This window comes from Nerophis ophidion, linkage group LG02 (genome assembly GCF_033978795.1).
Source record: "Nerophis ophidion isolate RoL-2023_Sa linkage group LG02, RoL_Noph_v1.0, whole genome shotgun sequence".
NCBI classification, from domain to species: domain Eukaryota; kingdom Metazoa; phylum Chordata; class Actinopteri; order Syngnathiformes; family Syngnathidae; genus Nerophis; species Nerophis ophidion.
In genome coordinates, this window is record NC_084612.1 from 16,094,998 (window position 1) to 16,112,980 (window position 17,983).

At 39.2% G+C, this 17,983-nt stretch overlaps 1 protein-coding gene across 3 annotated transcripts in view; it reads right to left on the reverse strand.

Annotated features, from left to right (window-relative positions):
• LOC133537142 (protein unc-13 homolog C) overlaps positions 1–17,983 on the reverse strand; it is a 400,509-nt gene that overhangs the window by 251,939 nt on the left and 130,587 nt on the right. For all 3 annotated transcript variants that reach the window (XM_061878045.1, XM_061878036.1, XM_061878053.1), the window contains exons 7-8: positions 1,541–1,760; positions 886–1,113 (exon numbers count right to left, since the gene is read on the reverse strand). In XM_061878045.1, the coding sequence (XP_061734029.1) occupies positions 886–1,113; positions 1,541–1,760 (448 nt within the window). The remainder of the gene's footprint in view (positions 1–885; positions 1,114–1,540; positions 1,761–17,983) is intronic.

The window sequence follows — 17,983 nt, forward strand, 5'->3', positions numbered from 1 at the left end:
CCCATGAAATTGCCAGCTTTCCGAAATGTACGCTGTAACAAGAGACCTTCTAAAGGTGCTTTGAAGAGCCGTCTTGTCGAATTCCACTCAGGCGGTTGACATTTTGATTGGCATCTCAAAGAGAGCTGTGGTGAGCTCATTTCCAGAACTCACCGTGCAAACTTGTTGGAATATGCAATTCTGGGATTACCCTGTGAGTGAACCCCCCTCCTAAAACATTACACGCAGTGCCTCCCGAAGGGTTTTTTTATTTGCCATTCTGACGTTAGTTTAACATTTGCCAGGAGCAGGGCCGCAGCGTTTCCATTAGTACATTTTTTTTTCACTGAAGCTTAACATATATACCGTGGCTGTAGAAACTGTGGAAATTATAATTTCTCCTGTTGCTTTTTTTAGTGAACTGCATAAACTGCGGGAAAATTTGTGAGGGTCGGCAAAGTTGACCCGTACTGTTGTCACTTTCTCACATAGTATCAGAAGTGCTTCAACTGCAACAAAAGAGCTGGCATTTATTGATATATTTACCTTTTACACAAATCCCAGCAAAGTCAACCCCCACATTTTCACCTGACGGTACCTTTTGGGCAGTAACCGAGCCTCTGTGTTAAGGGTGAGCGTGGTCAAAGTGCACCACCCTGAACTGAGATTAATGACAATTATATACAAATTAGGATCCACAATTTATGTAGAAAGATCTTAACTTGTAGTTTTAAGATTTAGGATCTGCAGGACAGAGAACCGAGGGTCACACAAGCTAAGGCATTGGTAGATCTCAGGGTCATCAGTGAATTTTTTTGAAGAATATTTTGCTAGTGCATTGTTCTGTACTGTATTCAACCAATATGCAACAACTTTTAACTGAAGCATCCAGTGAACAAGGCTTACCAGTGATGCTGATTTTAGCGGACCATTTGGAGGTACCATCCAGCACAGCCTGCTTTGCTGTTTTTAGATGGCTGGCAAATTCCTCCTTAGAAATGTGAAACATCTCCTGGATCACCTCAAACACTTCGGGACGGTTCTTCTCCCGGATTTTCATTCGCTCTTTCATGGCCATGATAATGTTCTGGGTCTTGTCTTCTGCTCCATGCTTGGAGCTTTTCTCCACGGCCCCTAAAAGATGCCATAGGATAGTTTGTGTTTAGTTGAATAGTTGAATAGTTGAATGGGTGAGAGAAAAGTCCCATTTGAGGGTTATTTATCGCAGTATTTCCTTTTATCTGCAGAGGGTTCATAAGGGGCAGATTTGTGCGTGATAATAAGATGAAACACATTTCGAATTGAAAAACATTGTTATGCTAGCGTAACGCTGTTACAATACATTGCATTTTGGTGTAGCTAATCCACTTAAGTGTGCATGGATTGCCGCGAGCATCCAGCTGCATTATTTCCATTAAGCTACACTGTTAAAAAAGGAACACCCCTGATTGAGACACTGATTGGAGATGATAGAGCGGGAAAGTGACTAGCATTGTAATAAACCCTACAAACACATGTAGCTTTGAATTCTGTTGAGGTTTTAATGCATTTTTTGACTTACTCTGTAAACAATCTGCGTTGAGCAGGTCTTGGCACTTCTCGTGACATTTAACGCCACACTCGGAGCAGCGCATGCCTTGACGGGCGATGCCCCATAGCAGCCCCTCGCACTCATGGCAGTAGGTGGGTGCGGTGGCTGTCCACACCTCAAAGTTATGAGGTGTTGTGGAAGAGATCGGGTAAATCAGGGCCTGGATGGTCTTCTTGAAAACGTGGAGTTTCTGAAAACAGAGACATAATAGAGATGTGTTGAAAAGACAATCAGAATTACTATCAAAGCTGTCAGCCAACACCCTAGTGCAGAAGCGTCTTTTAAGCTTCTGACTGTATGACCTACACCAGGGGTCACCAACCTTTTTGAAACCAAGAGCTACTTTTTGGGTACTGATTAATGCGATGGGCTACCAGTTTGATACACACTTAAATAAATTGCCAGAAATAGCCAATTTGCTCAATTTACCTTTAATAAATAAATGTGTGTATATATATATATATATATATATATATATATATATATATATATATATATATATATATATACATATAAAAAAAATGGGTATTTCTGTCTGTCATTCCGTCGTACATTTTTTTAGAGAATAAATGATTAAAAAAACATTTAATTGAACGGTATGAAAGAGGAGAAAGCAGGAAAAAAATGAAAATTAAATTATAAAACATAGTTTATCTTCAATTTCAACTCTTTAAAATTAAAAATTCAACCGAAAAAAATGGAGAAGAATTTATTGAACATCATAATCGTAATTTTTCCTGATTAAGATTAATTTTAGAATTTTGATGACATGTTTTGAATATGTTAAAATCCCATCTGCACTTTGTTAGAATATATAACAAATTTGACCAAGCTATATTTCTAACAAAGACGAATCATTATTTCTTCTAGATTTTCCAGAACAAACATTTTAAAAGAAATTCAAAAGACTTAGAAATAACATTTAATTTTGATTCTACAGATTTTCTAGACTTGCCAGAATATTTTTTTTGAATTTTAATCATAATAAGTTTGAAGAAATATTTCACAAATATTATTTGTCCAAAAAAAAGAAGCTAAAATGAAGAATTAAATTAAAATGTATTTATTATTCTTTACAATAAAAAAAATACTTGAACATTGATTTAAATTGTCAGGAAAGAAGAGTAAGTAATTTAAAAGGTTAAAAGGTATGTGTTTAAAAATCCTAAAATCATTTTTAAGGTTGTATTTTTTCTCTAAAATTGTCTTTCTGAAAGTTATAAGAAGCAAAGTAAAAAAAAAAAAAGAATTTATTCAAACAAGTGGAGACCAAGTCTTTAAAATATTTTCTTGGATTTTCAAATTGTATTTGAGTCTTATCTCTCTTAGAATTAAACATGTTGTGCAAAGCGAGACCAGCTTGCTAGTAAATAAATAAAATAAAAAAAATAGAGGCAGCTCACTAGTAAGTGCTGCTATTTGAGCTACTTTTAGAACAGGCCAGCGGGCTACTCATCTGGTCCTTACGGGCTACCTGGTGCCCATGGGCACCGCGTTGGTGACCCCTGACCTACACTTTGGGTTTAGAAACTGTAAAGTTGCCCTCGCCAGTAGACTTCAGGTGACTTGATTTTGACTTCTTACAATGAGATAGGGATACCGCTACAAAAAAATGCTCCAGAAAATCAAACTTTTAGTGTACATAGAAGACCTCAACCTCATTATTGGCTCCTTGTGGAGGTTCACTGTGCCACACTATTAAAACCCCTGTTCTTGGATCGTAGCCATTACAAGTTTTGTTGATTCTTTTCTGATTACCCTCAAAAGGAAAATGTCAAGATTAGTGAGACTTTTGTCTGATTATTTGTTTGACGTTGGCAAATTTCAGTCTTTCACCTCCTAAATATTTTCCACTTGTGAAGGAATAAATAATGGTCATTTTAAAATGCACTGAAACACTTTTTAGAGGTGGCCCTGCATTCCCAAAAACTGAACCTTGCTGTGTATTGTCTATTTAGATAATTTAATAATAATAAAAAATAGCATGCACAGGTGGCAAAGCCCACCACAGCTTCTGTCTGGGCTGCACAAGTGCCCGAAAACATCTTAGGCACATCAATATGTTTTTTCATTCCAACACCTAAGACCAGAACCGGCAGTCTATCAACATGTTCCTTGATTGCCAAGTATTCCCTTACCTTGCCATTACAATTCACTGTTCGTGGTTACTGGCCCTATAAAGGACTTTAGCTTGCTGAATAGAACACGGTTGGTGTTGAGAGTGCTAACATCATGACCGAGGCTAGATGCCATGTCCTTGAGAACATATCTGGCATTTCGGAATGATGTCTTTATTCTGTCCGAATACGGCTGTCTGTTCCGCAGTGACAATTGTTTGTGTTGCTCTTTGAGTACCACAGATTGAATCCTCTCATATATGTTGAATCATCATTACTGGCAACTGTTTCTATCTCAATTAACTGAAGAACTCCAATAATGTAACTTCACTGCAGGTAGCTTCAAGTTCAACCTCCAAAAGCTGATGTTGCATATATTTTTTTCCTTCAAAAATGATTCATATTAATTTATCCAGCGCTGGATGCTCTCTGTTGGTATACTCAGTGGCATGTATGGGGTTAGTCAGGGGTGGCATGTCCCACCCTTTTATGTTTGACATCCCACCCATACTACCACCACATTCAGAGGTTTTGAAGCAGTGTTTTTCCAGCCATTATACGGATACTGTTTGGGCTCCATCTCGTGGTACGCCGAAGATTTGCTTAATTCAGGATACCCAGATTAGAATTTTCCCAATCATACTTATTACACATGAACTAGTGGACTAGTGTCTCACATTTTAGTTGTTTGAGGGACATCGATAGAAAATTGATGGATGGCAAGATACTGTATTTCTGATGGCTTACAAAACCTTTTAGGAGGTCAGGGAAGTAAAGAAGGTATGAATGGTTCACATTAGGGGTGTGGGAAAAAATCGATTCGAATACGAATTGAATCGTTTATGTTGTGCGATTCAGAATCGATTCTCATTTTTTTAAAAATCGATTTTATTTTTTTTAATTAATTGTTTTTATTTTTATTTTATTTTAATCAATCCAACAAACCACTACACAGCAATACCATAACAATGCAATCCAATTCCAAAACCAAACCTGACCCAGCAACACTCAGAACTGCAATAAACAGAGCAATTGAGAGGAGACAAACACGACACAGAACAAACCAAAAGTAATGAAAGAAAAATGAATATTATCAACAACAGTATCAATATTAGTTATAATTTCAGCATAGCAGTGATAAAAATCCCTCATTGACATTATCATTAGACATTTGTAAAAATAATAAAAAAAGAACAATAGTGTCACAGTGGCTTACACTTGCATCACATCTCATAAGCTTGACAACACACTGTGTCCAATGTTTTCACAAAGATAAAATAAGTCATATTTTTGGTTCGTTTTATAGTTCAAACAAATTTACATTATTGCAATTAGTTGATAAAACATTGTCCTTTACAATTATAAAAGTTTTTTTTTTTTTTTAATCTACCACTCTGCTAGCATGTCAGCCGACTGGGGTAGATCCTGCTGAAATCCTATGTATTGAATGAATACAGAATCGTTTCGAATCGGAAAAATATCGTTTTTGAATCGAGAATCGAATTGAATCTAAAAAATCGATATATTATCGAATCGTGACCCCAAGAATCGATATTGAATCGAATTGTGGGACACCCAAAGATTCACAGCCCTAGTTCACATACTCTCAATATTTAATGCTTTAACGATTATACTTTTTTATTGAAGTGGTGGAAGCATGTTGTATACCTTTGCGTCATGTAACTTGCGCCCCCTGCGGGGTGCATATATTGCCGAGCAATCGGAATCGGCGGGCACATATTTCGGTGGTGGTGGGTAATCTTTTAATATGTGCAGTGCCCGCACATATTGGCGGGCAATATTTATCCGCACGCACATACCAGGGTGGCCGGCATTCTTTTTTGATTGATGATAGCCGATGATGAGCAGCCAGGTTCCAGACGTCTGTGGTCCTTCACTAAATCTAAGTCATTTTAGTTATAATATATATTTTTTTTACACAAGAACACGCATTCGTCTTTTTCGAACATGGTTTCAGTCCCACCGTCTTTTGTTTTTCCACTGTGTTTCTAGTTCTACTCTGCCCAGGTTATTGTTTTGTTGTGCTAATACTCATAAAGGCACACTGTGTAATATTTAAAATGATTCTGTTGCCAGCAGTGTAAAGAGTGGATTTTATTGAGGACTTAATCTGTTTGGATTTAAATTAAATGTTTATGAATGTTACAATTTTACTTTATTGCAGAGGAAATTTTACATACTGTTTATTTGTATGAAATGCATCCCCATTAGGCACTAATCTTCCTGCGGTCAAGACAATAACATCTAAAAATCCATAATACATACATGGAGAAGACACTTGATAATAAAGTGAATGCTATAAAATGCTACACATAAACAGTACTACAATCCATCATATATAAAATAAATAATACTAGGGAATAAAAAATAGTCTTTAGTGTAGTAGCTTTTTAAGCTTGTTTTAAAAAAAAAAAACGTGGATTATTTGACTCTTTTAATACACAAGGCAGCCTATTCCACAGGAAAGCAGCTCTGTACAACACAGTTTTTTTGCATAGCACATGTTCTTCCTCCTGGTACTTCTATGTTTCCATTATTCTGTTGTCTAGTCCAGTGTCTGTGTCTGTTACAAACATATGATATTTTAGAGTGTAAGATTTTTGGTCTCGTTGTAATAGTAATAGTATAAAAAATACCAGCAGTTTTTTTAGTAGACGCTTATCAACATATAACCATGATAGATTGTGATGCATACTGTCAATACTAGTCCAAAGAGAGCACTTAAATGTCAGTCGTCCTGCTTTATTTTGCAAAAGTTAGAGCTTTTGAATATCTTTCTTAGGAGCGCATGACCAAATCATATCGGAGCAATAATCGAGTAAAACTTGTCGGATGTAAAAATCAGTCACGAAATAGGCACATTTTTCTAATAACAAAAACAGTCCGGCCCATTTTGGACACAATCTTGTTTACATGACAAGCCGAATTCAATTGATAATTTATGGTTAACCCTAACAGCTCAGTTCCATGCACCTGCTGCAAAGAAATACCTTTTTAAAGTAAATGACAGAGGCTGTACATTTTTGCATGTACAGCGGGGCAAAAAAGTATTTAGTCAGCCACCGATTGTGCAAGTTCTCCCACTTAAAATGATGACAGAGGTCTGTAATTTTCATCATAGGTACACTTCAACTGCGAAAGACAGAATGTGGAAAAAACATCCAGGAGTTCACATTGTAGGAATTTTAAATAATTTATTTGTAAATTATGGTGGAAAATAAGTTTTTGGTCAACCATTTAAAGCTCTCACTGATGGAAGGAGGTTTTGGCTCAAAATCTCATGATACATAAATAAATAAATGATAAATGGATTGTACTTGTATAGCGCTTTTCTACCTTCAAGGTACTCAAAGCGCTTTGACACTACTTCCACATTTACCCATTCACACACACATTCACACACTGATGGAGGGAGCTGCCATGCAAGGCGCCAACCAGCACCCATCAGGAGCAAGGGTGAAGTGTCTTGCTCAGGACACAACGGACATGACGAGGTTGGTACTAGGTGGGAATTGAACCAGGGACGCTCAGGTTGCGCACGGCCACTCTCCCCACTGCGCCACGCCGTCCCTATACATGGCCCCATTCATTCTTTCCTTAACACGGATCAATCGTCCTGTCCCCATGCTTCACAGAAGGTATGGTGTTATTGGGATGCAACTTAGTATTCTTCTTTCTCCAAACACGACAAGTTGAGTTTATACCAAAAAGTTCTATTTTGGTTTCATCTGACCACATGACATTCTCCCAATCCTCTGCTGTATCATCCATTTATCCATTTTGGTACAAACTCAACTCGTCGTGTTTGGAGGAAGAATAATACTGAGTTGCATCCCAAGAACACCACACCTACTGTGAAGCATGGGGGTGGAAACATCATGCTTTGGGCCTGTTTTTCTGCTAAGGGGACAGGACGGTTGATCCGTGTTAAGGAAAGAATGAATGGGGCCATGTATCGTGAGATGTTGAGCCCAAACCTCCTTCCATCAGTGAAAGTTTTGAATGGTTGACCAAATACTTATTTTCCAGCATAATTTACAAATAAATTATTTAAAGTTCCTACAATGTGAATTCCTGGATTTTTTTCCACATTCTGTCTCTCACAGTTGAAGTGTACCTATGATGAAAATTACAGACCTCTGTCATTATTTTAAGTGGGAGAACTTGCACAATCGGTGGCTGACGAAATACTTTTTTTGCCCCACTGTATGTTTATAGCCCAAAATTATGTATTTTTTTTTACTGTTATTCAGAACAAACCCAATACACGGTCCAGTATACTTTGCAGTACATTGCAGTAAACTGTATTTGTATTTTGCGCCAACTGTTGCAAGTTGTCAGACGTACTGTAACAGCTCGATTCTTTGCGGTATTGTTTAATGACAGCAATAATCTTACAGGAAGATTCAATCCAACCGTGGCAACCGTGGTACACTACTATGGTAGCTACCTCCTGGGGTAGACTAGTTTTTTCGGTGCCACCCCTGCAGAACTATGTTCCACCTCTGAAAAACACACTGTTAATAATTACCAAACGACATCCCGAGCCCCCTAAGCTTTGTTCCCATTGACTGGATGGCGGTAAAGCCTTCCTACGCGAAGGAGTTGACAGGATCACGTCTAGACAGAATCTTTCCCAAATATAAATATATACTGCCGATATTTTGTAACATAGTCAACACTTTGTTTTCCTTTTAATCCTGTGTTCACATTTCACTACTTATTGCTCTGTATGACGTGTCTACCGCTGTGTCCAAATATTCGCAAGCCTCCTAGCACACTCAGATGCATTTTTACCGAAGTACTCCAGTTTGGTCTTGATTTCGGTTATTGCTTTAATCCTTGTCTGATTACCCTTTAACTAAGGGAACAGTCTAGTTGTATGCAAGTAAATCAGTCTAACATTTCATTAAAACCAGATTAACAACATCCTTAGCCCCCCGGGCTTTATTCCCATTGATTGGCTGGCAGACTGAAACCACACCATGCCAAATACTGGAGTTGACAAGCTCCTGTCTTGACAGAAGCCTCCTCAAATTGAATGTTTTACTGCGGCAGGGCTGCCATCAACAAGACTCCGGCTTGCCAATTCCTAGGGAAAGAATCAATGTGTGCCGTAGCAAAGGTTTTTAAAGACGGAAATTATCCTGATTGAGATGAAGGGACCGCGGCGCAAACGGCATGATCTGTGGAGCATAGATAAATTTTGTGTCTGGCTCCACTCTTCCTCCTCGCTGCAGCGTTGGAGAACCTAAGTGCGGACCGGCACTGCCTGCTCGGACGTACAGCATGAGCAGAAGGGGCACGGATGATTAAATTACACCAGATGACAGAACATCAAGGCTATCAAACACTGAGACTTTGAGGCGTTGATGCAACTGCTAAACTCTGAAGGACCTTTAATGAAAAGAATCGGGAGACTGCGAGAGATTTCCCCTGTTTTAATCTCAGGATGACGATACAAAGCAGATGTCTGAGATTTATTCACGGCGTCTGTTTCACTGTCTAAGGATTCCAATAGGCTGTAAACACTGCAGGTATTTACGGTATGACTCTATGTTAAGATATATTCCCTTCAGTGCCTCCTTTCAATTCCCTCTTTCTCAGCGCTGCCTTTCACACGATGAAACACAAGTGTGAAGAGACTCTCAAGTGTCACCCCGTGAGGTAACCCTGACTATGTGGTGGAAGACTCCGGCGTGATAGATTGACAAGTTCTACGGCTTTCAGAGAGCAACACTGTAACAGAGTCAAAACCTTGCCTTCCCCTTTTCTGCCCTTGCTTTCACGTTTCATCCCCTACTGTCTTGTCCGTCAAGGAGCTTGAGGTGCACAGATACTTTGTACTGTAAACACAAATCAAGTTGTTGTTATCAATGTTGACAACACAACTGGCCCACCCATCCTTCCCTACAAGGAGAATATAAACACATGCATTTCAATGCCTGGCAGGAATAACAACACAACCAACATCATCACTATTCAACAACAAAAAAAGGCAAGGTGGCTTTAGGGGAATCAAGCCGAATTGAACAAACAATGAACAAAATGCAACGCTGACATCTAAAAGAAGGCAGGCGAGTTGAGGAATTAAAAACCCTGTTTCTTTTCTCCAAATACTCCGGCTTTCTCTCACATTCTTGGTGAGCTCCTTGCGTGGCAGCTCCCGCCGTCAGTGTGTGAATGTGTGTGTGAACGGGCGAATGTGGAAATACTGTCAAAGTGCTTTGGGCTCCTTAAAAAGGGGTAGAAAAGCACTATACAAATACAACCCATTTACCATTTACATTCCAAAAATATGCATGTTAAGTCAATTGGAAGGGCAGCACGGTGGAAGTGGGGTTACCTACTCAGTGGCCCAGTGGTTGGAGTGTCCGTCCTGAGATCGGTAAGTTGTGAGTTCAAACCCTGCCCGAGTCATACCAAAGACTATAAAAATGGGACTCATTCCTTTCCTGCTTGGCACTCAGCATCAATGGTTGGAATTGGGGGTTAAGTCACTAAAAATGATTCCCGGGTGCGGCACCCCTGCTGCCCACTGCTCCCCTCACCTCCCAGGGGGTGATCAAGGGTGATGGTTCAAATGCAGAGACTAATTCCGCCACACCAAGTTCATTGGTACTTTAACTTTAACTTTAGTGCCTCTGCCAAACAATACGGAGGTCCTGAATAGTCCTGAGTTTTAACCCGGGCTCGGGATATTTCTGTGTGGAGTTTGCATGTTCTCCCCGTGACTGCGTGGGTTCCTTCCGGGTACTCCGGCTTCCTCTCACCTCCAAAGACATGCACCTGGGGATTGGCTGATTGGCAACACTAAGTTGATCTGCCGTTTCTTTTCTTTTTCTTCTATGTCCCACTCTCCCTTGTGGAGGGGGTCCGGTCCGATCCCGTGGCCATGTACTGCTTGCCTGTGTATCAGCTGGGGACATCTCTGCGCTGGTGATCCGCCTCCGCTTGGGATGGTTTCCTGCTGGCTCCGCTGTGAACGGGACTCTCGCTGCTGTGTTGGATCCGCTTTGGACTAGACTCTCGCGACTGTGTTGGATCCATTGTGGATTGAACTTTCACAGTATCATGTTAGGCCCGCTCGACATCCATTGCTTTCCTCCTCTCCAAGGTTCTCATAGTCATCATTGTCACCGACGTCCCACTGGGTCATTATTGTCACCGATGTCCCACTGGGTGTGAGTTTTCCTTGCCCTTATGTGGGCCTACCGAGGATGTCGTGGTGGTTTGTGCAGCCCTTTGAGACACTAGTGATTTAGGGCTATATAAGTAAACATTGATTGATTGATTGAATGTTGTCTGTCTATCTGTGTTGGCCCTGTGATGAGGTGGCGACTAGTCCAGGGTGTACGCCGCCTCCCGCCCGAATGCAGCCTAGTTAGGCGCCAGGCTCCCAAAAGGGAAAAGCGGTCGAAAATGGATGGAAGTCAATTGGAGACTCTAAATCAGGGGTGTCAAACGTACGGCCCGCGGGGCTCATCAGGCCCGCGAACAGGTTCTATCCCGCCCGTGGGACAAGTTTGCTAAGTATAAAAATGAGCGGAAATTTTTTAATGAAAGAAACTGCTGTTCTAAATTTATCCACTGGATGTTGCAATAGTGTAGATCATGTTACATATGTAAAACAAATAAACCACATGATGTTAGTGCGCCAGTCAGGAAATTAAGCAAACTACATGAATTACATCCTGTAATTTGATATTGATAGTATTTTTTCATTTTGAGTTGAATGATTAACATTATCATATAATTTGTTCAGAAAGTATAAATAACGACAAATAAAGTGTAAAATGTGATTGTAAAAATAACCCAACAACGTTATGATTTCTACATTTTTCAGAATGCACTTGTTCTATTTTCAAACAAAGAAAACAATCTCATCTTTTCATTATTTTTACGTTATCATGTCGTGATTTTACCAGTCCGGCCCACTTGGGAGTAGACTTTTCTCCTTGTGGCCCCTGATCTAAAATGAGTTTGACACCCCTGCTCTAAATTATTAATAAGTATGAATGAGAGTGTGAATGGTTGGTTGTTATGCCCTGCGATTGGCTGGCGGTCAGTACAGGGTGTAACTTGCCTCTCGCTGAGCTGGGATAGGCTCCAGCTTACCCGCTGCCCTAGTTGAGAGTAAGCAATATAGAAAATGAATGGATGGATGAGATGTATTCATATTTTTTCCCCCAACATTTTCCTTTCTTTCACGCAGGAAATGGATTTAACTTAAACTTTTACACATTATTGTGTCAACGAATTGTCAGTAAACACACAAAAAATGGGTGGCATTAAATATAAGCTTTGTTTCTTCCTACTCCTTTTCAGATACGTTCAATGGTGAAAACGTAACCATAGTGTTTTTTTAATGTACCGCATTTTCTGCACCGTATTATAAGGCGCATCGCCGATGAGCGGGTCTATTTTTTCATACAAAAGGGTTGAGTTTTTCCTTGCCCTGATATGGGATCTGAACTGAGGATGTTGTTGTGGCTTATGCAGCCCTTTGAGACACTTGTGATTTAGAGCTATATAAATAAACATTGATTGATTGATTAATAAGGGGTCATATTATGATTTTTTTCAAAATTTAAAACATTTCTTTGTGGTTTACATGAGATGTAATGGTGGTTCCCTGCTCACAATGTTGCATAGATTATGTTTTACAGTCGCTTTCTGACAGTTCCTTCAAGATGCACCGTTTTGAGAGGAATTTTATTTACGCGGCTCACCTTCGACAGCGCCTTCCCTCCGTCATTTTTGTTGTAGCGGTGTAGCGTGCAAGGACGGGGGTTGAAGAAGTGTATAAAGATGGAGCTAACTGTTTTAATGACATTCATACTTTACTTAAATCAACAACGGAGCAGCATCTCCTCATCCATGGCACACAAGTGCAACAACAACACAGGAAATGTGTCCCGTGAAAAACCTCCTGACCGGAACTCTTTAATAACTAAAGTTCCGTGGGTGAGTTATGAAAACCCACAACACTGGTACTTTTTAGCGCTTCCATAACGAGATGTAAGTTAGAACTTTACGTGAATTTATATTAGAAATTGCAACAGCGGAGGATGAATGCCCCATCCCCACAGACTACAGTGGTGGACTTGCGCACATTTTCAGGACTTATGCAGATTTCAAATACAGATCAGCAGGTACCAGAAAGTAAGAAAAGTTGGTTTTGCATAATATTGTGAAACAAAACGCCAGATAATGTCTGCTAATGGGTGCCATTTTGCGGTCCATATACACACACCATAGTAATGCTTGTACCTCTTGACTACGGTAGCCGTAATGGGCCGACAATCCATCAAGGGGTACGGCTTCAAAGTCATACAAAAACATTTATACAGATTTATAAGTGTCGTGTGTAATGTTCTTTATTTTCAGTGGAACATTTAAAGTTTTGGAGTTGTTTACTGGCGTCATATTGCAGTGCACACGTATCTCTTATGTGTGACAGCCATCTACCTGTCACACTTATCATCACACCATGTAGAAAATAAAATTGCTTCAAGGTCGGTAAGCAAAAATAGAATTATTCCGTTTATAAGGCGCACTCTCGATTTTTGAGAAAACTAAATGATTTTATGTGCGCCTTATAGTCGGAAAAATACGGCAACTTCTTAAACTTGTCTACAAGAAATATAACTAACTATAACTAATGAAAAACAGAATTATGCTATCTTCTGGTGAGACATTTTTATCAGCTTGTCAAATAAATTATGATACCCTAATCCATCCATCTATTTTCTGGTCCCTCTTGCGATCGCTGGACTCTATCCCAGCTGCACTCTATCCCAGCTGCACTCGGGCAAAAGGCAGGGTACACACTGGACAAGTCGCCACCTCATCACAGGACCAACTCAGAAAAGTTAAAGTTATAGTCACACACACACTAGGTGTGGTGAAATTACCCTCTGCATTTGACCCATCCCCTTGTTCCTCCCTCTGGGAGGTGAGGGGAGCAGTGAGCATTTTGGTGATTCAACCCCCAATTCCAACCCTTGATGCTGAGTGCCAAGCAGGGAGGTAATGTTTCCCATTTTTATAGTCCTTGGTATGACTCGGCTGGGGTTTGAACTCACGACCTACCAATCTCCGGGCGGACACTCCAGCCACAAGGCCACAGAGCAGAGACAACCATGTTATATTATATTTAGTTAAATAGAGAGCTGTAGACACTGGTCAGGATGTGTAAGATAGGAGAACATCTCTTCTACGGAGGTGAGGGCGATGTGTTCACCATAGATGCCCAGATCAGTCCACGCCAAAGGACTGCGATGACAAATCACTCCCTGTTCTCTCTCATCTCACATTCTTCTTTAAATATTTTTTTTTTATCACCCTTATTCTCCAACTCCCCTTCCTTAACATCATGTGATTGTTTATAGAGAATCCCCTCCCTTCCAGTCCTCTCAGGGAAGCACTCTCCTGGACTTAATGCAGCAGATAAAACTCTAACATCTGCTCGGCCTACTTACCATGGCCGCACAATCTGCGGGCTTGCTGGGAACTCGCCCGTGCTCGGCCGCAAAATATCCATCACTTTGTTTGTCCCTCATACAAATTGGCTTCTTCACATCTGCCCCTTAAGTTCCCTTGCGCTGTAAATCTGCTCAAGTTATTATAAGGAATAGCTCGGCAGTGCCAATAAATGCAATGCATCTTTAATGACGCTTCTCTGTCATCTGGGTAGTTTATCCCTGTAGAACTTTTAAAATCACACTTCAGATCCTGTGTATTCTCAAACAACAGCTTCCACTGGAATAGGCATTGCACCTCCATCATCATCATTGGGCCACTACAAAACTGTAATTACCTTTTGACCATTTTTCTTAAAGTGGTCTGTAATCAGTGTGAGATCATAGCAGCATTCTGCTATGGAAACAACACAAACTTCTTTATATATTTTCACCAAGCACAGTTTCTCTCTCCCTGGACGTCCGGATTGACGAAGAGTCCTCACTATCCGTAAAATAAACTTATGTCTGATGCTTGTGGGAGCAATGGTGGCTGTAGAGCAAGGGTCACCAACCTTTTTAAAAGCAAGAGCTACTTCTTGGGTACTGATTAATGCGAAGGGCTACCAGTTTGATACACACTTAAATAAATTGCCAGAAATAGCCAATTTGCCCAATTTACCTTTAATAAATAAATCTATATATATGTATAAAAAAATGGGTATTTCTGTCTGTCATTCAGTCGTGCATTTTTTTTCCTTTTACAAAAGGTCTTTTGTAGAGAATAAATGATGAAAAAACACTTAATTGAACGGTTTAAAAGAGGAGAAAACAGGAAAAAAATGAAAATACAATTTTGAAACAGAGTTTATCTTCAATTTTAAACCTTTAAAATTCAAAATTCAATCGAAAAAAAGAAGAGAAAAACTAGCTACTTCGAGTCTTTTTGAAAAAAAAAAAAAATGTAATTTTTTCTGATTAAAATTAATTTTAGAATTTTGATGACATGTTTTAAATAGGTTAAAATCCAATCTGCATTTAGTTAGAATGTATAACAAATTGGACCAAGCTATATTTCTAACAAAGACAAATCATTATTTCTTCTAGATTTTCCAGAACAAAAATTTTAATATAATTTAAAAGACTTTGAAATAAGATTTAAATTTGATTCTAAATATTTTCTAGCTTTGCCGGAATAATTTTTTTTGAATTTTAATCATAATAAGTTTGAAGAAATATTTCACAAATATTCTTCATCCAAAAAACAGAAGCTAAAATGAAGAATTAAATTAAAATTGGTTTATTATTCTTTAGAATAAAAAAAATAAATTTCAGGAAAGAAGAGGAAGAAATTTAAAAGGTAAAAAGGTATAATTGTTTCAAAATCCTAAAATTATTTTTAAGGTTGTATTTTTTCTCTAAAATTGTCTTTCTGAAAGTTATAAGAAGCAAAGTAAAAAAATAAATGAATTTATTTAAACAAGTGAAGACCAAGTCTTTAAAATATTTTCTTGGATTTTCAAATTCTATTTGAGTTTTGTCTCCCTTAGAATTAAAAATGTCGAGCAAAGCCAGCGAGACCAGCTTGCTAGTAAATACAAAAAATATAGGCAGCTCACTGGTAAGTGCTGCTATTTTAGAACAGGCCAGCGGGCTGCTCATCTGGTGCCCGCGGGCACCGTGTTGGTGACCCCTGCTGTAGAGCCCTATTATTGTGCCACAATTACTGCCACGCACATCACACTTTATTTGCATCTATGATGGGAGGTGGGGTTACTGGCTGCAGCAGTCAACGCTTGTTCTCAGCATTCATATGTTTTCATTTCTCCAGGTTCCACACCTGCTGTAATTGTTTGATTACTCGTCAGTTTGGTCATTTCGTGTTCCCATGTTGCAGGGTCAATGTTGCACTTTTTCAAAGATGCCTTTAAGGCAGGGGCGTCAAACTCAATTTAGATGGGGGGCCACATGGAGAAAAATCTTCTCCCAAGTGGGCTGGACTGGTAAAATCACAGCACGATGACTTAAAAATAAAGAAAACTTCAGATTGTTTTCTTTGTTTAAAAATAGAACAAGCACATTCTGAAATTGTATAAATCATAATGGTTTTTTTGTGTTTTTTTACAATTACCTGTTGCGGTTAATAGTATACATACTTTATTTGTCGTTATTTATATTTTTTGAGTAAATTATGCAATAATGGTCATCTGTCAATTAATTGATGTTCATTTTCAATCCATCACGATAAAAAAATATATCAAAATCAAATTACCGTATGTTATTTATGTAGTTTGATCAATTTCCTCGACTCATGTACTAATATTATGTGATTTATTTTGTACATATGTAGCATCATCTCCAAAGATACAAAAAAAAAAAAATATTGCAACATCCAGTTGACACATTTAGAACAGCTGTTTCTTTCATTCAAACATTTCGGGTTAATTTTTATACTTAGCAAACTCATCCCGCGGGCCGGTTAAAACCTGTTCGCGGCCCTGATCGGGCCCCCGGGCCGTACGTTTGACACCACTGCTTTAAGGAGTCTTGGAACTCATTAAGTTGTTGTTCATTGCAAATAAGGCAACATTTTTTCCATAGAAAATCACAGCTCTATGAAGATAGGGCTGTGATGATTATGGCCAAAATATTAATCACGATTTTTGTTTCATCTGACCACAGAACTTTCCTCCAGAAGGTCTTATCTTAGTCCATATGATGTCAGATGAAACAAAAAGTGAGCTGTTTGGCCAAAATACCCAGCAATATGTTTGGAGGAGAAAAGGTGAGGCCTTTACTCCCAGCAACACCACACCTACCGTCAAGCATGGTGGTGGTTGTATTATGCTCTGGGCCTGTTTTGCTGCCAATGGTACTGGTGCTTTACAGAGAGTAAATGGGACAATGAAAAAGGAGGATTACCCAAATTCTTCCGGACAACCTAAAATCAGTTGCCCGGAGGTTGGGTCTTGGGCGCAGTTGGGTGTTCCAAAAGGAAAATGACCCTGAACACACGTCAAAAGTGGTAAAATAATGGCTAAATCAGGCTAGATTTAAGGTTTGAGGATGGTCTTCCCAAAATCCAGACTTAAAAGTGTGGACAATGCTGAAGAAACACATCCATGTCAGAAAACCAACAAATTTAGCTGAACTGCACCAATTTTGTCCAGAGAAGTGGTCAAAAAACTCAACCAGAAGCTTGCCAGAAGCTTGTGAATGGCTACTAAAAGCGCCTTATTGCAGTGAAACCAAATATTAACATTGCTGTATTTATACTTTTGACCCAGCAGATTTGTTCACATTTTCAGTAGACCCATAATAAATTCCTAAAAGAACCAAATGTTGGATTAATTGTAAATAAGTTATCTCATGTTATTCAAATATGATTAATTTGTGCATTGAGTAGACAAGTACAAAGGAAACTTGGTGTTAGATTGAACTTAGGTTGACCTACCCACTTAAAGGAGGAATTTGCAGATGGGCCAGAGCAATGCAGGAAGTTGCTAATCCTTTTATTGCTATGTATTTGCCTGTATTTAGTTGTCAGCACAGGGGTTAGGTATCCCACACAGCTGTAAATCCCCCTCCCTGAGCGCAGCTGTGTGTGTGTGCTTCTACCGAAAGGGCTTCCCTAAATGATTTAAAAAGGCGAGGAGACTGGAGATAGTTTCAGAGTAAATTGGGAGCCTGTAACTGACAACTGGCTCCAGTTTCTCTCCTCGTACGAGAAAAGCCATCACTGGTTTGTCTTCTATTCTCTGTTTTTGTGTCTTTATAATGTCTCATGGTATTTGATCCTGACACCAAACTTC